Consider the following 19,680-nt stretch of genomic DNA (forward strand, 5'->3'; position numbering starts at 1 on the left):
GTCATTATAATCAAGTATATTGCTTGTTCTTTATTATCTAGACATCAGTTTTGATTCTTGTTTCTGTTTCAGCTAACAAACACTTTAAAGATCATACCCTTGAGGAGCTTCAAATTTGTTGCAGTAATCAGAAATATGAAAAGATAAAATTCAACAGGAAGCAGTTATTCCTATAATAAAGAATGTACAGTTGGCCTGGGTGGGCAGTAGGGTAGGAATTTAGTTTAAGATAATGTTTTGAAGAACACACAAAAGTCCGGGGCCATATGACTCCTAATTGTTACATAGGTATGAATTAGAAGCAAGCATGAATAGGATACTATGTACGAATAGGGAATGGTATTTGGGATAGAAAGACGATCAAAAACTAAGAAAGATGAAACTATGAAAGCATTATTAATGAAAGGCTTGGTAGTACTGGCAGTAAATAACATTGAAAGTTGCAAAGGACTAGGCCATATTGTTGCATTTTGTATGTTAATTATAATAGATTTATATATGTTATATACATGTAATATTACAATTGAGACACCTAGATAAAACATGATGTATGCCAAAATGAAGTATAAGGCAAACAGCAGCATTTATAGAAGAAATGTTTTGGAACTAGTTCCAGTATCTTGAAGCTTCCAGAAGACTGTAAAAGTGGCTACAGGTAGTATTGAAATAACTTTGTGAGTGATAATATTATAGACAGCTGTGAGGCTCAATCCCCCATTTCCTACAATGGATAAATAGGGGCAGGAGATACACAGAGGATGAAGTTTGATTCTATTTGGGAAATTCAGTGATGAAAAATGACAAGTGTTGGTAATATAGTATGCTGATGCTTTCCCTAACTCCTAAAGGTTGTTAGGGAAAAGAATGAAAGCTATTTCTTGTGGACCAGAGGATAGGGCAGATAAAGAGACCAGAGAAGCAAAAATTCCTTCCTAAAAAGAAGCTGAGAATTAGCACCTTGAATAGAAGAGAATCTGCAAAAATCAATAAAGCCCTAAGTGAGAGGCTCCACGGGAAAAAAAACTCTCTGAAAGGACTTTACAGAGCATTCCATAAGGGAAAAGGCAGCTTTAAATACCTGTCAGCCTTAGAGAGCATAATAAAAGGTTAAGATAGTACTAGAACTTTCTTACCTGTGAAGAATTTAAGAAAAAGGTTTGGAGATAAGAAAATACCATATCCTATCTTTACCTCAGGTCTTTGGTAAATTTAAGTAGTGCTTCCAAATATGGTTGGCAACCTGATATACATTTGGAATTTCAGAATGCCTGACAACATGGTTGGATCACTGTTTTTCATCATTTCTTAGTTTTAAGTGCATCTGCACAAAAAAGGCAAAACTAACACAGTCTTATGTCCCCAAACTCTTCCATACTGATGGTTTCAATGTAAAAACCACCACCATATCCATTCTAGAAAACAATTTTTCTGGCATTTATCTGATTAGATGGCTTTCAAACAATAATAATTTTGTGGCATGCTACTTGTCTTAGTTACTTTTCTTTCTCATTGTTGAGACAAGATGCCCAAAGTTAGGGAAGAAAAGGTTTGTTTCTTACAGGTTGGAAATTTCAGTCCATAGGCAGTTGGCTCCAAGGCAAAACGACATGGCTGAGGAGCAGCAGTTCATGGCCGCCCCTGCAGCAAAGTGCCTACTGAGCAAAAGAGAGAGAAGACATGCCTTCTTTTTCCACCCTTTACACCGTACGCTGGCTCTACGCCTGGGCAGGTAGGTGTAGCACTCATACCACCAAACCAAGTGCTAGACAACAAACCAATCACAAATGCTAGATTTGATCACATCCATGATTGCATGAGGCTTGTGGGGGGGGGCATCTGAACACAAACCATAACACGGATTTTCTCTCTAAACTCTTGTCTTTACCTCTTTAACCCTATTGCCATTAATTTCCTTTGAGCCTTCATTACGTTTTACAGTAATTTTATGCCAACTGGTCTCCCAAACTTAGCCTTTGCAAACTAAGTGATCTGAAATTTCATAGTTCATGCTGCTGGATTATGTCACCCACATTATAGTTCTGATCATGTCATTTTCTTGCTCATACATGTTTAAAGATACCCTACTGTTTATAAGCTAAAATCCAAATTCCTTAGTTTGACATTCGAGAACTGCATTGGGTATGGAATATTAAGTTGGAAGTAATTTCCATTCAGAAATTTAAAGTTTTTTAATGACTTCTGGCTTTTATTTCTTCCCCAAGAATTCCAATACCACTGTCTATCTTATCTTACCTCCTATACAAACACACATTCTCCTTTGTATGCAACTTGCTTATTTCTTTTTAGAAACTTTATAAAGTTTTTAATCTTAGTGATCTGTTATTTTGTGATGACATAAATTTGTATATATGAGAAGGATTTTTTAAAAATTCACTATCTTGGGATTTGGTGGCCTTTCCAATCTAGACATTTATGTTTGCTTGTGTGTAAACACTTTCTTGTGTTACTTAATTGATAATTTCCACCTCAAAGTTTCTCTTTGTTTTCCTTTCCTAGAATCTTCTAAGCTGATTCTTTCACTTGCTGTTCCATTTTCTGGGACAATGACTTGACTTTAGCTTTTATATTAACTTATAAGCTCCTTACTTATTTTCTTATATTTATATCATTTTATTGTTTCACAGACTTATCTTTCGAGAATATTCATTTCACTTAAATTTTCTTCTCAGTGCCCCCGCCCCCTTTTTATCTTTTTACTTTAGTTTCTGTCCTTCATTTTGGAGACTTTTCCCAGTATCTGTAAGAACCCTGGCTATCTGTTTCTATTTAAACAGACAAAGCACTAAAAGTATCAATGAAAGTTTTGTGTACTTGTAGACTAATGAGCTGCACTACAGAATACTTCTTAGCCAGCCATTTTGTTTTTATTATTGAGATATAAATCATGAAATTTACCCATTTAAAAAGTATACAGTTTTCAGTATATTCAAAGTTGTACAGTCTTTACCTCAATCTGAACTTCAAGTATGTTCACTGACCTGAAAGGGAGCTGTACACCCATTAGAGGTTATTCCTCATTCATTACTTTTCTCCAGCCCACATTCTCAGCTTCTAGAGGCCATTAATCTGTCTCTACAGATTCATCTATTCTGCAAGTCTCTATGTTGTACAAATGGAATCATACAATATGTGGTCTTTTGTGATTGGCTGCTATTGCTTCTTTTCCTTTTAGTGATAGGAACTAAGCCCAAGGACTCTTGCATGCTATTCAATTTACTCTACCACTAAGCTATATTCCTCAGTCCATGACTACTTTACATGTTTTCAAGGTTGAAAACACTGATATACATGGGGTACCATTTATTAGTACTCCACTCCTTTTTAGTGATTTTGGGGGGTGGGGTACCAGGGATCGAACTCATGACCTCATACTTACCAGGCAAGCGCTTATGCCAGTGAGCTAAATCCCCAGCCCCTCTACTCCTTTTTAGAAAAGGCTAATATTTTTGTTTGCATATACCATATTTTGTATATATATCAGCTGGTGGACTTTTGAGTCATTATCACTTTGACTATTATGAATGGTATAAATATTAATGTACAAATTTTTGTGTGGACATGTATTTTCTTTCTTTTGGACTTACCAGCTAGGATTTTACCAGGAGAACTCAAATACCAGTATCTGCAGATTTTTTTATCCAGGGCATTTTAGTTTCCTTAAATGCTATGTGAAAAGTGTAAGCCTTCTATGGTTGGATGGGTTGAACCTTCCCAGAATTCTAGGGGTTGGCAGTTAAATCAACCTTCCTCTCTAGTAGATACTAATAACTATCTTCCCAGTAACTACCTCTCTCATCTTCCTTAATGAAAATCAGATTCTTAGCCAGGTGTGGTGATGCATACCTGTAATCCTAGCTACTTTGGAAGCTGAGGTAGTAGGATCCCAAATTCAAGATCAGCCTGAGAAATTTAGCAAGAGTGTTTCAATATAAAATAGAAACAGTTGAGGATGAAGCTCAGTGGTAGAATTGCCTCAGATGCATGAGTCCTTGGCTTCAATCCCTAGTACCATGAAAAAGAGACCAAAAATGTCAGATTCCTGTATTACTGGGGGTAAGAATGTACCCAACTATAAAGTTTCCCAGTCTCACTTGCAGCAAAAGGTAGTGTTACAGGTAGGTGAATTACACAGAAATAATACAGGCAGTCAGACAGGATAGACCTAATACAGGCAGAGAGACAGGGTTAGGCCCTAAGAAGCCAGTGCAAAAGACCAGAACCTGGTAAACAGTGAGCAAGACAAATGCCTCCCGCTGTGAGCCACATCTCAAGACAAAGACAAAACAAATGCAGCCATACCCTAAGGATAAACATCAGGGATTGCTGTTCTAAATAGGTATCCATCACCTTGAGGAAGCCAGAAGGAAATACTACTAATCCAACCCACTACAGGAAAAGCCCTGTTTTGTATTCATGCTGGTTTGCTAGGTGTCTTGCTTCCCCACTTGCTTCTGATTTAATCAATTTTACCTGGGTAATTATACTCGTAATCTTATTGGTTGACCACAGTTCTGTCCCACCTTGTGCCTGCCTGCCTTTGGAGTATTCATTTTTTTCCATGTTTGACTCAACTCACCTTGTGGTTTTGCTCTATTAAAAATTCCTAGAGAAGGGGCTGGGGATTTAGCTCAGTGGCATAGGTGCCTGCCTTGCAAGCAGGCAGTTGTGAGTTCAATCCCTGGTACCGATAAAAAAAAAAACAGACAAAAAAAAAAAAACCTAGAGAAGGCAGGGTCTTTGGCAACCCACTTGGTACCCCTTCTCTCTCTCTCAGACTAAAGCTTTCTTTCTCTCAATAAATACATTTTGCTCTTAACCTCTGTTGATCCTGAATTCCATTCTTCAATTTTTGAGAACATGAACTCATACAGGACAGGACATCGATACAGGTTGAGAGTTTCTTTCCTCTACATCAAGAGTAATGAGACATAAGTACAAGTCACTATATATAGTTTCAGGGAAATCTTTTTAAGGGAAGATAGTTGAGATGGAAGGCAGGTGTTCTTTTATGGGCCCCTCTTTTCTGGTGTCTCAGAAATGATGTCATAGCCAGAATTCTACTAGCTATCATTCTGTGTCCGTAAACAGATTCCTGAAGATCCTAAGGATGGCACACCTCAACTGGACTATTGGACTTTAGACCTCAACTTCCTTTATTTATTTTTATTTTTTCCTGTGGTTGTAGTTTGTTTTTTCAGACTGGCCTCCAACTTGTGGCAATCCTTTTGCTTCAAATTTTCTGAGTGTTGGGATTTACAGGTGTGTGCTACTGCACCCAGATAGGCTTCCTTTTCATAAGAAAAAATTAATTCTAATTTGTTTTAGCCATTATTATTTAAGGTATTAGTTAATTAGAAGGCAATCTAATTCTTTAGTGATATCAGCATTTCCTTCGGTAGGATATTATCTGATTATCCAACTAAGTTTTATCATTCAGATTTCTTCTGGTTTTACTACAGTTCATATGCCCCCTTACTTTACTTCTTTGTAGTACTGAAGACTGAACTCATGGCCTTTATACCGAGTACATCTGTTATCTTTCTTTTAAGACATGGTCTTACTAGGTTGCTAAATTGTACACGTGAGGCTGGATGGAACATGGATCTTTCTTTACCTAACAACTTAAAAACTGAAACTTTTATCTTTCCTTCCTTGCACCTTATCATATTACAAACTATTTAGGACTTCTCTTTAATCTCCTTAATTTCTTACTGTCTGCCTTTGCTATTTGCATTTCAAAGAAAATATCCCCTTGTGTTCATTTCTGTGTTCAAAATGTACCTCTTAAGTTTCAAATCATAGCCTGTTGCCCTCTAGGATTCTTCTTAACCCACCAAACAAGTATTGTCTTTCACCTATACTAGTGATGATGAACCTTTTAGAGCTTTCAGTGATACAAACAGCCCCCTGCCGCATGTTGTAGGTTCACCATCAATCATGTCTTCTGCTCATTTGCCTTTCTTTTTGGACTCCTAGAGATTATACAGGCTATAGGTCTTTGCTTGTCTATATTCCATTGTAGCACATGACAACTAGATTATATTTAACTGTCACATGTTAGATATATATAAAATAACTTTGGTTTTTAAAAACATTATGTGGCAAAACTTTCCTTCTTCCTAAGACTGCTATTAAAAATACAAATGTAGATTTACATGTATTATATTTCATGAAAGGAAACTGTAAATTTTAAGGATCATTATAAATTGATCCAAAAAGAAGGATTGGTTGTAAGTCTTACTAGGGTCTCAGAGTTTACAACTTGTGGATCATTGAAGAGACAGACCTGGAACCTTTAAGGTCTTTTTGATCAATCAAGGGCATATGCTAAAATGCTCTACAGTATTTTACACAGCTTAACATATACAATAAACTTTTTTTAGATGAAATTAACACATTTAAAAATGTTCTGCCATGTCAAAGTTGTAACTCAGACCTCATGAACACAATTCTATCTTTTTAAAATGTTACAAGTTCAGGTAAGGTTTGTGGTTCTCAAAACCCTTGAAAAATTAAAAATATCATAATCACTACTTCATTATACTTTACTCTTATCTCCAGACAGATTATTTTCTTCTTTTGGTGAAGGGAGAGACAAAGTGATTTGCCAAAAACCATAAAGAGAAACTGAATAAGAAACATCTTTGATCTATGAAATTCAGTTTGTTTTGTCAATTTGATCAGGTAAGTAAAAAACAAAAAGAGTAATATAGTAAGATTGATATATTAGACCAAAGGAAGACCTAAAACCTCTATACAATTTGAAGACATGATTTTAAAGCACAAGAAACAGATTGGATGAAAATTTAAGCAACATACATAATAGTGAATTACTATCCCTATAATAAAAAAGTATTATTCCAAATCATAAGAAAAAGTATAAGCAACTCAAAAGGAAAATGTGCAAAGAAAATGAAAAGGCAAGTCACAGAAAAAGAAAATGTGTAAAGATGATCAATATACTAAGCATCAGAGAAACACAAACTAAAGCAAAGAAATGTTCTTCTCCTTTGAGAAATAATATACAGTGAAGGTTAGGAATACAAATTCCAAAATGGGTGTGGTGGCACATGTCACTAATCCCAGTACTTGTGAAGGTAATGCAGAAGAATTGCTTCGAGTTTGAGGCCAGCCTGGGCTACATAGTTTAAGGTCAACATGGATTACATAGCAAGACCGCTCCCACAAACCAAAGATCAAAACAGAAAACAAACAAACAACCAGATTTCAGTGCCAACCATCCTGGGATTTGACCTCAATTTGTTCATGTTCTTAGCAATAACATCAGACAATTTATGAATTTTTCTGTGTTTCAGTTTTCTCAACTTCAAAATGGGGCCAGTAACAGTACCTCATAAAGTTACTGTGATAATTAAATGAGTTAATGTGCTTAAAATAGTGTCTGGCCCATAGCAAACACTACATAAGTGCTATTTTTATTCTTCATTATCACACTAAAGAAATGAAACAAGTTTGAAGGATAGAAGTAATTTAATCTAGTGATGGGAATGGAAATAAGTACAACTTTTTAAAGGAATGATTTGATAGTACACACACCCTGGCAACAAAGCAGTAAACAATATTATGTTGGACACATCGTAGCACACTAAGAATACAGATATATGTAGTAACAGAGTACACAATATAGCAAAAAGCAAGTCACAAAATATGTATACTATAATTTCATTTATATAAAGGCACTCACAACATAAAAATGGGTACGTTAGCAAACAGATTTTTAAATAGATTTATAAATACACAAACTGTTAATTATGTGGGGAGATAAAACTTTTTATGGTCTGCTGACAGTTACATTTGTGAAAGTGCTTCCATAACATTACAATGGAGCTGAAAAATTCCTGATACCTAGTAAACTCATAGTTCAACAAGAGTCAAGAGAAAAGCAAACTGCAGGAAAACAAAGAAACCAAGAAAATTCACAGGGGAGGATTTGATATAAGCTTTTGGAGTCAATGACAAGCTCTTTAAAAAGTCTGAAAATACTGAGCCCAACATTAAAAGGTTTTTAGTAATAGAGATGACTGTTGATGGTTGATTATTTGCTCACAAATGAATTATGATGAAAATAAGCCAAGGAAACCATCATGTACATATGTTTGTCATTTTCTTTTTTTTGTCTCTGTTATTAACAAAAAGTTTAACATGTTAAAAAACACTAAAATTGAAAAAAACTTATAAAGATATAACAAATATTTCTTTACAATTATATACTGTGTTTGTATTTTAGGCTGTGTTACTACAAGAGTTAAAAAGTTAAAACATTTCTGAATTTTTTTTTTTTTTTTTTTGGTACTGGGGCTTGAACTCACAATCTCATGATCGGCAGGCAGGTGCTTATGCTACTGAGCATCCCTGGCCCAACAATTTTGAATTTTATAAAGTAAACTAAGATACTAAGATTAATTTATTATTGGAGAAAATTTCTTTTAATGGATTTAGTATGGCCTACACATTCTATGGAAATATATGGTAATGTTCTAGGCTTTCACATGCACTTGCTACTCACTCAGCAACTTTTAGTCCTACAAGCTCCATTCACACTATGTTCCCTAGTAAGTATCTAATTTTAAAAATCCTTCATATTGTATTTTCACTGTACTCTTTCTATGCATAGATACATTTACACAAATACAGTTGAGGGAGGTTTGTAGTTTAGGAGCAGCAGGTTACACCACACAATCTAGACATGCAATAGGCCACATCATTTAGGTCTAAGAACGATACACAGTGATGCTTATGACGCAATTCTCAAAATGTGAGACTGTATTCTGAGTTCCTATCCCACCTCCCAAAAAAACAAGGATACATATATTTACTTGTGCAATTTAAACATTGAAAGAAATGGCAGTCTCACCAGATTTAAGAACAGAAAGGTTTTGCTACTTAGATTTACACGCTTTCATTTTGGAAGATACGGCCTCAGTTCAGCAAGAAAACCAAAGTTTCTGGAAAATCTTTTATTGCACCTATAAGGGTACTAATGCAAAGAACTCATTTGAGTAGTATCTTGTTACCTTGATTCTATTCACCTGTATCTTCACAGATCTGAAGTCTATTTAAAAAAGTAATACTTTCAAACTTCAGTGTAGTAGACAATGTTTTTTAAACAATTTAAATGGATATAAAAAATACAAGTGAGATCTAATATTTGCGACTTAGAAGCATCTTTTATTGTGCTATATTTGAGATAATTGCTACTGATTGAAGCATAATAGCATGGGAGTCACATATAATAAATACAGGTCACTGAAAAGGCTAGAAATGTACTAACCATGTAATAGCAATCCAAGAGATTTAGGATGAATAAAATCTCTTGGTAATTCAATCCCACAATTCCCAATGGGCTAACTAAAACAAAATGGAATAGGTAAGAGCACTTTAAGACTATTACAGCAATATTTAGTGCAAGGTTAAACAATAAAGACTATCTATTTAAAAACTGCCTTATTTTGAAAGTTTCTACACAATGCTACAGACTTTTAAGAAACTGGCTATTGAACTGAGAGTTTTATATAGAAAATCCTTGTTCTTAAAAATCAGTTATTTGAAAAATTATCATTCCACTTTACTGAGTTATTTTTGTAATGGTTTTAATTTCTGAAATGATGAAAACTGTAGAATATAGGAAACTAAGAAAAAGATAGAAGGATCATATTTTTTATTATTACCTTGAAACAGTGAAGTCTAAGCAAAGGAAAATGAAGATATAATGTCTTAGTTACTTTTACTTGTTGCTGAGACAAAATACCTGACACCCCAAAGTTAGGGAAAGAAAGGTTTATTTCTTACAGTTCTTGGAGGTTTCAGTCCATACTCAATTGGCTCCAAGCAGCAGGGTGGTATGGCGGGTCACCATTCATGGCCAGCTACAAACAGCAAGGCATGAACTGGCAAGAGAGTGACACACCTTCTTCTGCCATTACATCATATCCTGGTTCCACCCCTAGGCGGGTGTAGCACTCACACCACCAATCCAGGCATTAGACAATGAAGCAATCACAAATGCTAGATTTGGTCAAGTCCATAATTCACGAGGCTTGGGGGCCAGTGACATAAACCATGACATATAGTAAAGCTTATTAGATACATGAAATGCTGAGGGAAGCTGTAGCAATAAATATTTACATCAAATAAATAGAATTATCTCAACTAAACAACCTATTGGTGTATCTCAAGGAACTAGATAAACGAACAAAATCTAAACTTGAACTGGGTGTGGTGCTGCACACCTGTAATCATAGCACTTGAGAGGCTGAAGCAGAAGGATCATAGCAAGTTCAAGGCTCGCCTGGGCTACAAAGTGAGTTCACTGCCAGCCTGAACTGTATAGTGAGAACCTGTCTTAAACAACAACAATGCAACTAAAAATAAATAGGAAAGAAATAATAAAGAATTGAAGTAGAAATAAATGGAATGGAAAGCAACACCACCACCCAAAGATCAATGAAATGAAAAGTTGGCTCTTTGAAAAGCTAAACAGAATAGACCCTTTTTTAGGCTAAGAAGAGAAAAAACTAACAAATAAAATAAGAAGTGAAAAAGGAGATAGTACAACTGATATAACTGAAATACAAAAGGTCACCAGAAACTTATGAACAACCATAAGCCAATCAGAATCTAGAAGGAATAGACACATTTCTAAACACACACACTTTAGCAAAACCATAAAAGCCAATAACAAGTACACAGTAAGATTGACTCAAAAATAAAAAACCTCTCATCAAAGGAAAGTTTTTCAGAGGGACCCACTGATAAACTGTATCATATGTTCAAAGAAAAATATCAACTTTGTTATTCCAAAGTACAGAGGAGGAAAGAATTATTCCAAACCCATTCCATTAGGCCAGCATTACCCTAATACTAAAACAAGAACACATGTGAGCACACACACACACACACACACACACACACACACACACACACACACAGACCAACCACTGGCCAATATTCTTGATGAACACAAATGCAAAGATCCTCAACAATATACTAGCAAACTAAATCCATCAATATTCTTGATGAACACAGATGCAAAGATCCTCAACAATATACTAGCAAACTAAATCAAACAGCTCATTTAAAAGATTACTTACCATGATCAAGTGAGATTTACCCCAAAGATACAAGGATTGTTCAGTACTGTACATACAAATCAACATGATACATCACATCAACAGAATGACAAAAACCACATGGTGATCTCAACAGATTAAGAAAAGGCATTTGGTAAGATTCAACATCCTTTTATGATAAAAATGCAGAATTTAGGAATGGAAAGAATGTACATCATCATAATAAAAGCCATTTATAATAAGTCAACAGCTAACATACTGAATGGTGAAAAGTTGAAAAGTGTTCTATGTAAGATCAAGAACAAGATAAAGATGCCCAATTTTATCACTTTTATTCAACATAGTTCTTAACATCTTAGCCAGAGCAATCAGACATAAGAAGGAAATAAAGGGCATCCAAACTGGAAAGGAAGAACTCAAATTGTAACATGATATTATATATAGGAGTTCACCAAAATCCACCAAATATTGTTAGAATAAATGAATTCATCAAAGTTGCAGGACACAAATCAAAATGCAAAAATCATCAGCATTATTGTATATCAATAGTAAATGATCTGAAATACAATGAAGACAGCAACTCCATTAACAGTTACAAATAAGAAAACATCTGAAAATAAATTTAACCAAAGAGGTGAAAGATGTCTACTATGGAAATGTTGATGAAAGAAATGGAAGATGCCCAAAAAAAGCAGGAAGACATTCTGTGTTCACAAATTGGAAGAAACATTATTAAAATGTCCATACTATCTAACTAATCCACAGATTCAATATAGAGCTAGAAAAACAATTTCTAAGGTTCATATGCAGTTACACACACACACCCAGTCAAAGCCATCTTGAGGCAAATGGAGAAAATAAAAGTATTACACTACCTGATTTCAAGACATACTACAAAGCCACAGTTATCAAACAGCATGATGTTGGCATAAAAAAAGACACCACAGATCAACAGAATAGGTCAGATAGCCCAAAAGTGGAGAACCAACTGATTTCTGTATTTCCTTTTTTTTTTTCCTGGTAGCAGAGATTGAACTCACGACTTCGTCCTTGTCAGGGAGGTGCTTATGCTGCTGAGCTAAATCCCTAACCCTGATTTCTGATAAAATGCGAAGAACACATATTGGAGAAAGGACAGTCTTTTCAATAAATGGGAAAATTGGTTATTAACATGCAGAAAAAACGAAACCATATTCTTTTCTCTCATAAGTTCCAAAAAATTAATTCAATGGACTAAATATGTAACGTAAGATTTGGAACTTTGAAGTTACTAGAAGAAAATATAGAGGAAAATGCTTCAGGGATATCTGAATGGGCAAAGGATTTTTGAAAATGACTTCCAAAATACAGGAGGAAAAAAGCAAAAATAGACAAAAATGAAATTATATTAAACTAAAAATCTTTTACCTAGCAAAGGAAACAATCAACAGAGTGAAAAAATATAAAACTGGAGAAAATATTTACAAACTGTATATGTGACAAGGGATTGATATCCAGAATACATAACAAACAAAAACTTGATTAAAATGGGGAACTGATCTAAACAGATGTTTTTCAAAACACAGAGAAACGGCTAATGGTTATCTGACAAAATGCTAAACATCACTGATCATCAAGAAGATACAAGTAACTCCAAATCACAATGAGGTATCACTTGTCTCAAGATAGAGTGTCTATTATCAAAAAAGACTAAAAGATAACAAGTACTGGTAAAGATGTAGAAAACAAGGAATGATTTCATATTGTTGGTGGGAACATGAATTAATACAATCATTGTGGGAAACCATATAGAAATTCCTCAGAAAATGAACAGAACTACCATATGACCTAGCAACCCCACTCCTAGATATATATGCAAGAGAAATGAAGTCAACATGTCTAGAGTGATCTGCATTCACATGTTCACCACAGTACTATTTACAATAGCCAAGAAAATGGAAATGTCTGCCAACTGATGAATGGGTAAAGAAAAGACGGCTTGTATACACAGTAAAATAGTAGTCAGTCATACAAATAATGAAATCCTGTCATTTGTGACAATATTGATGAAACTGAAGATCTCTATATTAAGTGAAATAAACCAGGCATGGAAATACAAGGATAGCATGATCTCACTCTTATGTGGAATCTAAAACAGGTTGATTTCAGAGAATACAATGGTGGTTATCAGAGGCAGAGGAGAGTACGAGTGGGGAAATAGGAAAAGGTTGATCAATGGGTATTGAGATACAGTTAGATAAGTGCAAAATGTTCTGGTGTGCTACTTTATGGTAGGATGACTTATATATAAACCTGTGCTGTACATTTCAAAAAGCTAAAAGCAAAGATCTAAAAGTTTTACCATAAAGCAACGTTTGATAAATGTCTGAGGAGATAAATATGTTAACCTGATCTAAACATTATTCAATATATGGTACCCCATTAATATAAAATTACTGTTTTTATGTATCAGTTAATGTTATTTAAAATATTAAATTAAAAATGAAAAACTCTAAAGATATGAGATAATGAGACATTGAATAGACTTGTAAATTTCAATAAAGACTTTTAATAAGCGTTTAGAAATAAGAGCTTTAAAAGTAGTTATCTTTCTGTTCACTGTGGGGAACAATTCCTTCATCTGGAAAACACAAACAGTACTGCCTGCCAATTATATAATCTTTATTTCTAGTTGTTAGGAAGGTAGTTGAAAATAATATCATTCACTGAAGAACAAAACAAAACAAATGTCCCAAACCCAAAGCTCCAAGTAAAAGCATCAAATATGAGGCATGCTTTCATTTTAATTCAAGTTCTACTACTTATTAGCTGTGTGACCTGAATAAGTTTCTTGATCTCTTTACCATCTGTTCCTCATGTGTAAAATGAGGGTAATAATGGTAGCTAGGGTTGTATTACATGAGATTACATTTATGATGTCTGACACACAGTTATTTCAGAAGGATGTCACTCTTAGAAAGCTACACAACTGTGGTTTCCTGAAGCTAGTCCTAATTACTGAAATCTCTGTGTGTGTGTGTGTGTGTGTGTGTGTGTGTGTGTTTTGGTACAGGACCTTGCATTTGCCAGGCAGGCCACTAAGCTATATCCCTGGCACTGTAAAACCACATTTTCCTCTTGTTGCATGTCTTCAGGTATCTTTCAACTGTCATTTTTAGTTTAATAATAGATACAACAGTAAACCAGTAAGACTGATATTACAATCTGTATATATAAAACAAGGCAGCAGTGAAGATCATGGACCTTAGAGCCAACTCATGTAAATTCAAATTATCATTTTTGTTATTATCTGTACAATCTTGAACAAGATTACTTAACCCTTCTGTGGCTCAGATTCTGCATTTACAAAATAGGAAATAGGAATGATAACCTGTAAGGTTACATAAGGTTAAAAAGATCAAATAAGGATACATATAATGTATAATATATAGATATGCACCCAGTATATGTCAAAAATACTATCCCTATTCATCATCCCTCCTTAAAAAAATCATTCTACAAAAAAAATTTATTTCTGATCACTAGAATTTAACTCTCCAGAGGGAGGATAACTGATTTTTAAAGTAGTAAGTAATGCTCATATATCCACAAACTCTCTAGTAATAATAATAAGATTCTTAAACTGGTTGAACATCTTGTCTCAGTATGATTAAAACATTTTTGTTTGTTTTGTTGTTTGCTTGTTTGTTTGAGACAAAGTCTTGTCTTTTTTTTTCCTTGGGTACTGGGAATGCAAATCAGAAACTCATGCTTGTCAAGCAGGTGCTGTGTCACTGAGCTAAATCCACAGCCTGAGATAGGGTCTTGCTACGTAGTTCAGGCTGGCCTTGAACTTAGTATGTAGCCCCGGGTAGCCTCAAACTTGTGGCAATCCTCCTGTCTCAACCTTCCAAGTGCTAGGGTCACAGGTGTGTACTATCATACCTGGTAAGGCAAGTAAATTTTGTATTAAATCTTTCTAATTGTCATAGACACAAAGTTAGAGAAGGCCAAAGCACCTTATCAAAATCCACTCTAATCTGGTTTTCTACATTTTAACGATATTTACTTCCTACCTTTCATCTGTATTGCGAAGGGATGGAAGCCGAAAGCTCGTATTTCTGTCAAGCTTTGACTGGCTTTTGGTCCTCTTGATGGAGCCTTTCAGGCGCTTGCTGAAGAATCCCTAGGAAGAAAATGTAGAAGGTGATGGGAGAGAGAACCCAGAGGGGACCTTACCCTTCTGCATTAAATTTGCAAAAAACAAAAAAACAACAACAAAAAAAGAGGGTTTAGATTTTTGTAATGAAGACCTGAAACAGAATCCGGTTTTTAATTTTTAAATTCTGTCAGTCGAAACTACTTAATAATGTGATGCTAGAATCCTTTTCTTCTGTGATAGTTAAATTTGCGTGCAGGAGGGGGGCGTTACTGGGATTCGAACTCAGGACTTTGCACTTGCCAAGCAGGTGCTGCGCTGCTGAGTTATATCCCTGGCCCCAAAACTTTTTGATAGCACTATTTTTTGATGTCTTAAAAGGGTTTTACATTAGTTATAGTAGAAAATCTTCTAGCTTTACTGATTTAATTTTTTTTTTTTTTTGTCTTTTTCCTTTTTATCGGTACCGGGGATCGAACTCACAACTGCTTGCTTCCAAGGCAGGCGCTTATGCCGCTGAGCTTATGCCGCTGAGCCCCTACTAATTTAATTTTAAAAACACAACAGAACATAGGCAAATATTATCCATTCTATGAAAATGGTATCAAGAGATTTCAACAGAATTGGTAGCCAGTGATTTCCTAAACTAAGGAAAAATAAGCAAAGAGAATAGCATGTACCAAATGACCTCAAGTCACAAGGTGGTACTCAGTGTATTGGATGAATTGAAAGATGCTGATAATGAGAACAGAAGAAGTTTTACAGTAAGAGCTCTAAAGACTTTACCAAGTAATAAAAGGTAATATGTTGGCAGTCTCAAAGTATTAACATTAGGCCCATATGGCTTTGGATATGGTATTTGTAAAGTCAGAATTCAAATGCAGATAAAAAACAGATCATCCATGACATTATTCAAACATGTAGAATTTAAAGAACAATGTGCTTTACAGTTTTGAGCTCCTTCTGATCTCCTGCCATTCCCACCAGACTAAAGTTCCTCGAGCATATTCCTAGTTTCAGTCCCTGACAAATAATGGGTACACAGCAAAGTTTACTGAATAAAATATGAGAATGAATGACAGTGGTCACTACTTTAAAGAAATTTAAAATTCAAAAATTGAATTTCAAAAATTGAATTTCAATTTTTGACAGTTGAAAGATACTGATAGAAGCAGGCAAAAGGCTGATGAGTATCATTTTATATAACCTATGTACAATAAACATTTCCTTAAGAAACAAAAGAAAATGGCTAATATCAGCACACCAAATCTTTCATATTCCTTTAGTAAATATCAAAATCCAATGTTGTTTGGTGAAGACCATGGAAAACTAGGTTAATCTCATCTACTATTCCCCAACAATTCTAGTGACATAAAACATGCTATGTGTTTACCAGTGGGCCAACCCAGAGTGGCTCTGTTCTATGCTGTTCTTATTCAGGGACTTTTAGCTAAGGGAAAGTCCCTTTCTCTACTTCTACAGTTGCCTCAGTCAGTTAAACATAACATAACTTACATATAATCATACATTGCACGATGGTGTTTCAGTCCACAAAAAAACCACATACATACGACGTAAGATAAAATGATTCTTGGCACTTGGTAATTTCACTATTTTTTTTAGGTTTAGATGCACAAATATTTACTATTGTGTTACCATTGCCTAGAGTATTCAGTATAGTAACAAGTTGTTCAAGTTTGTAGCCTTGGACCAATGGACTAAATCTCATTGTCTAGGTGTGTAGCAGGTTATAATGTCTAGGTTTCATTCAGGTACAATGATGAAACTGCCTAATGACATATATCTCAGAATGTATCCCCCATCATTGAATGACCCTTGTCAACAGTATTAGTTTTCAAAGCTACATATCACTTTTGGTCTCACTTCACTGAAAAATTATCTAATGACCACACTCAATTTCAACAGGGAAAAAACATATACTCCTACCACATAGCTACAAAGAAAACTAGAAGAGGAACAGCTGGATTGAACAGGACTTTCAATCTTATTTTTTTGAAGAATCTCCACATTGACTACATTGATTGTATCCAGTCCACACTCCTATCAACAGCACAGAAGTGTTCCTTTTTCCCTACAGCCCCACCAGCATTTATTATCAGTTGATTTCTTGATGCAGCCATTTTTTCTGGAGTGAGATGGAATCTCACTGTTGTTTTAATCTGCATTTCTCAATGCAGTGCATTTCTGTGCACTGCATTTCTCAGTGATGTTGAACATTTCTTCATGTATTTATTTTCCATTTTTATTTCTTCATCTGAGAATGCATGATCATCTTTTTTTTTTTTTTTTTTTGTACCAGGAATTGAACTCACAACCTTGTGCTTGCCAGGCAGGCACTTAGGCCACTGAGCTAAATCTCTGGTCCCAGATGCTGATTTTTGAATTGAGTCTTTGAATTTGGGGGCCTCATGTTTTTCAATTATTTGTTCCCAGAAAAATTGAAAATGTCATGCCACAGTGATATATGTGTACCCCCATTGTGCTTTATGGCAGCACAATTTGTAATAGCTAAATCTTAGAAACAACCCAAATACCTATCAACATCAGAATAGATAAAAAGATATGGATGGCATTTTTATACAATGGAGTATTAGTCAATGTTATGGTTGACACACTGTGTCCACTTGAGAAGTTTAGAGACTCAGCAGGGAGTCAAGGTTCTTACTTTATAAACATTCTCATCCTATGCAAGAGGAGAGCACAGAAATTTTGTGAGTGCTATACCTGCCCTGGGGGTGGGGTGGTTTATCTGTGTACCCTATAAAGGAGGAAAAAAAGCTTTCTCTCTCCCTCTCTTTTGCTCTGGCTGTTTTTGGTGGCTGCCTCAGTGCCATTCCACCCTGCCTTGGAGCCAGCAGATTATGGACTGAAACCTCCACAAACAGTGAGTTAAATAAACCTTTCCTTCCTTCATTTTAGACTTCAGGCATTTTGTCTCAGCAACCGAAGAAAAGTAACCAAGACACACAGCTCTAATGAAGGATAAACTGGAGGCTTTTATAAGTAAATGGAGGCAACTTAAGACCATACTCATAAGTAAAATAAATCAAACTCAAATGTATAAATATCATATTGTTTCCCTAGTGTTAAAAAAGACTAAAACAGTAATAAAATGCAAAATGTACAACAGATATTGTGATGACAAGGAAAGAAAGTGCTCAAAAGGAAAGAACAACTGGGATAGGGGAAACAAAAAAAGAAAAGATTGGTTTACGTATATGTGTATGTGTATATATATATATATATATATATATATACAAGATAGATAACTATACTATTAATCTCTGTTAGTGCATCAAAAAGAATAGTTTGTGATTTCACTGTTTGATCTATTGATCATTTTTTCATGCCTAGATGTTGTAACCTGAACGACTACATCTAAGATAGCAATATGTAATATATTAACTAGTGTTAATTTCCTATTTTTTAAAAATTCTGGGGGGCTGGGGATTTAGCTCAGCGGCATAAGCACCTGCCTTGCAAGCAGGCAGTCCTGAGTTTGATCCCTGGTACCGATAAAAAGGAAAAAGACAAAAAAAAAAAAAAAAAGAAAAAAAATTCTGTTTTCATTTTTATCCTTTTTTTGTTTTGCTTTTTAGAATAAAATAAAAAATAAAAACATAAAGAGAACTGGAAATAGTTGGCCAATAGTAGCGTGGACTAACAGCACTTTATCATGCCAAATATTTTTTAAACACTAGACACTGCTCCATTATTAGAAAAAAACGAATGTAAAATTATCTGAATCAGAAGTAAAACTATCTAGATGACTATAGAAAAATGCTTATGTTGTATTCTGTTGTTTTTGATATTTAAAGAATAAGTGTAGGGCCAGGGTGCAGTTCAGTGCCTTAGTATGCATATTGCTCTGGGGTTCAATTCCTAGAACTCCCTAAGGGTATAAAATCTCCTAGAATATATTACATAGACATATTTCCCAAAGTGATTCTGTTTTTTTTTTTTTTTATAGGTTTATAGAGACTGGAGGAAAAAGGAAAAAAAGCTATTTTAAAAAGTATCGTATTTCATAGAGACAGCCCATGTGATTGGTCTAATTTCAGTAACATTAGGGGAATTCTCCAATGCAGGGGCTTTATTTACTATTTTCTATGACTCAGTCAGAATGAGTCATCATATTTTCTCATCAGAATAGAATTCAAGTAGGATTGTTAAAGATGGTTAAAAAACATTAGCCTAAAGGGAAACTGAGTCCAGGGACCTGACTAATTATCATACATAAAATACATATCTAAGAAAAACATAGTTAAGGAGTCGACTGAAAATGTCATTATAGGTATTTACCCATCTAATAACTTCATCTTTTTATGGTATTTATTTGATTTATACTTCAGATTTTAATGCATGTATTTTATGTCTATGTATTATATGTAATTATGCCAGGAGTTACAA

At 34.7% G+C, this 19,680-nt stretch overlaps 1 protein-coding gene across 10 annotated transcripts in view; it reads right to left on the bottom strand.

Annotated features, from left to right (window-relative positions):
- Rasal2 (RAS protein activator like 2) overlaps positions 1 to 19,680 on the bottom strand; it is a 305,910-nt gene that overhangs the window by 50,512 nt on the left and 235,718 nt on the right. For all 10 annotated transcript variants that reach the window (XM_013157957.3, XM_005005847.4, XM_003474637.5 and 7 more), the window contains one exon: positions 15,167 to 15,276. In XM_013157957.3, the coding sequence (XP_013013411.1) occupies positions 15,167 to 15,276 (110 nt within the window). The remainder of the gene's footprint in view (positions 1 to 15,166; positions 15,277 to 19,680) is intronic.

Source organism: Cavia porcellus, unplaced genomic scaffold (genome assembly GCF_034190915.1).
Source record: "Cavia porcellus strain 051 isolate PalLab524CR breed Dunkin Hartley unplaced genomic scaffold, mCavPor4.1 scaffold_29, whole genome shotgun sequence".
NCBI classification, from domain to species: domain Eukaryota; kingdom Metazoa; phylum Chordata; class Mammalia; order Rodentia; family Caviidae; genus Cavia; species Cavia porcellus.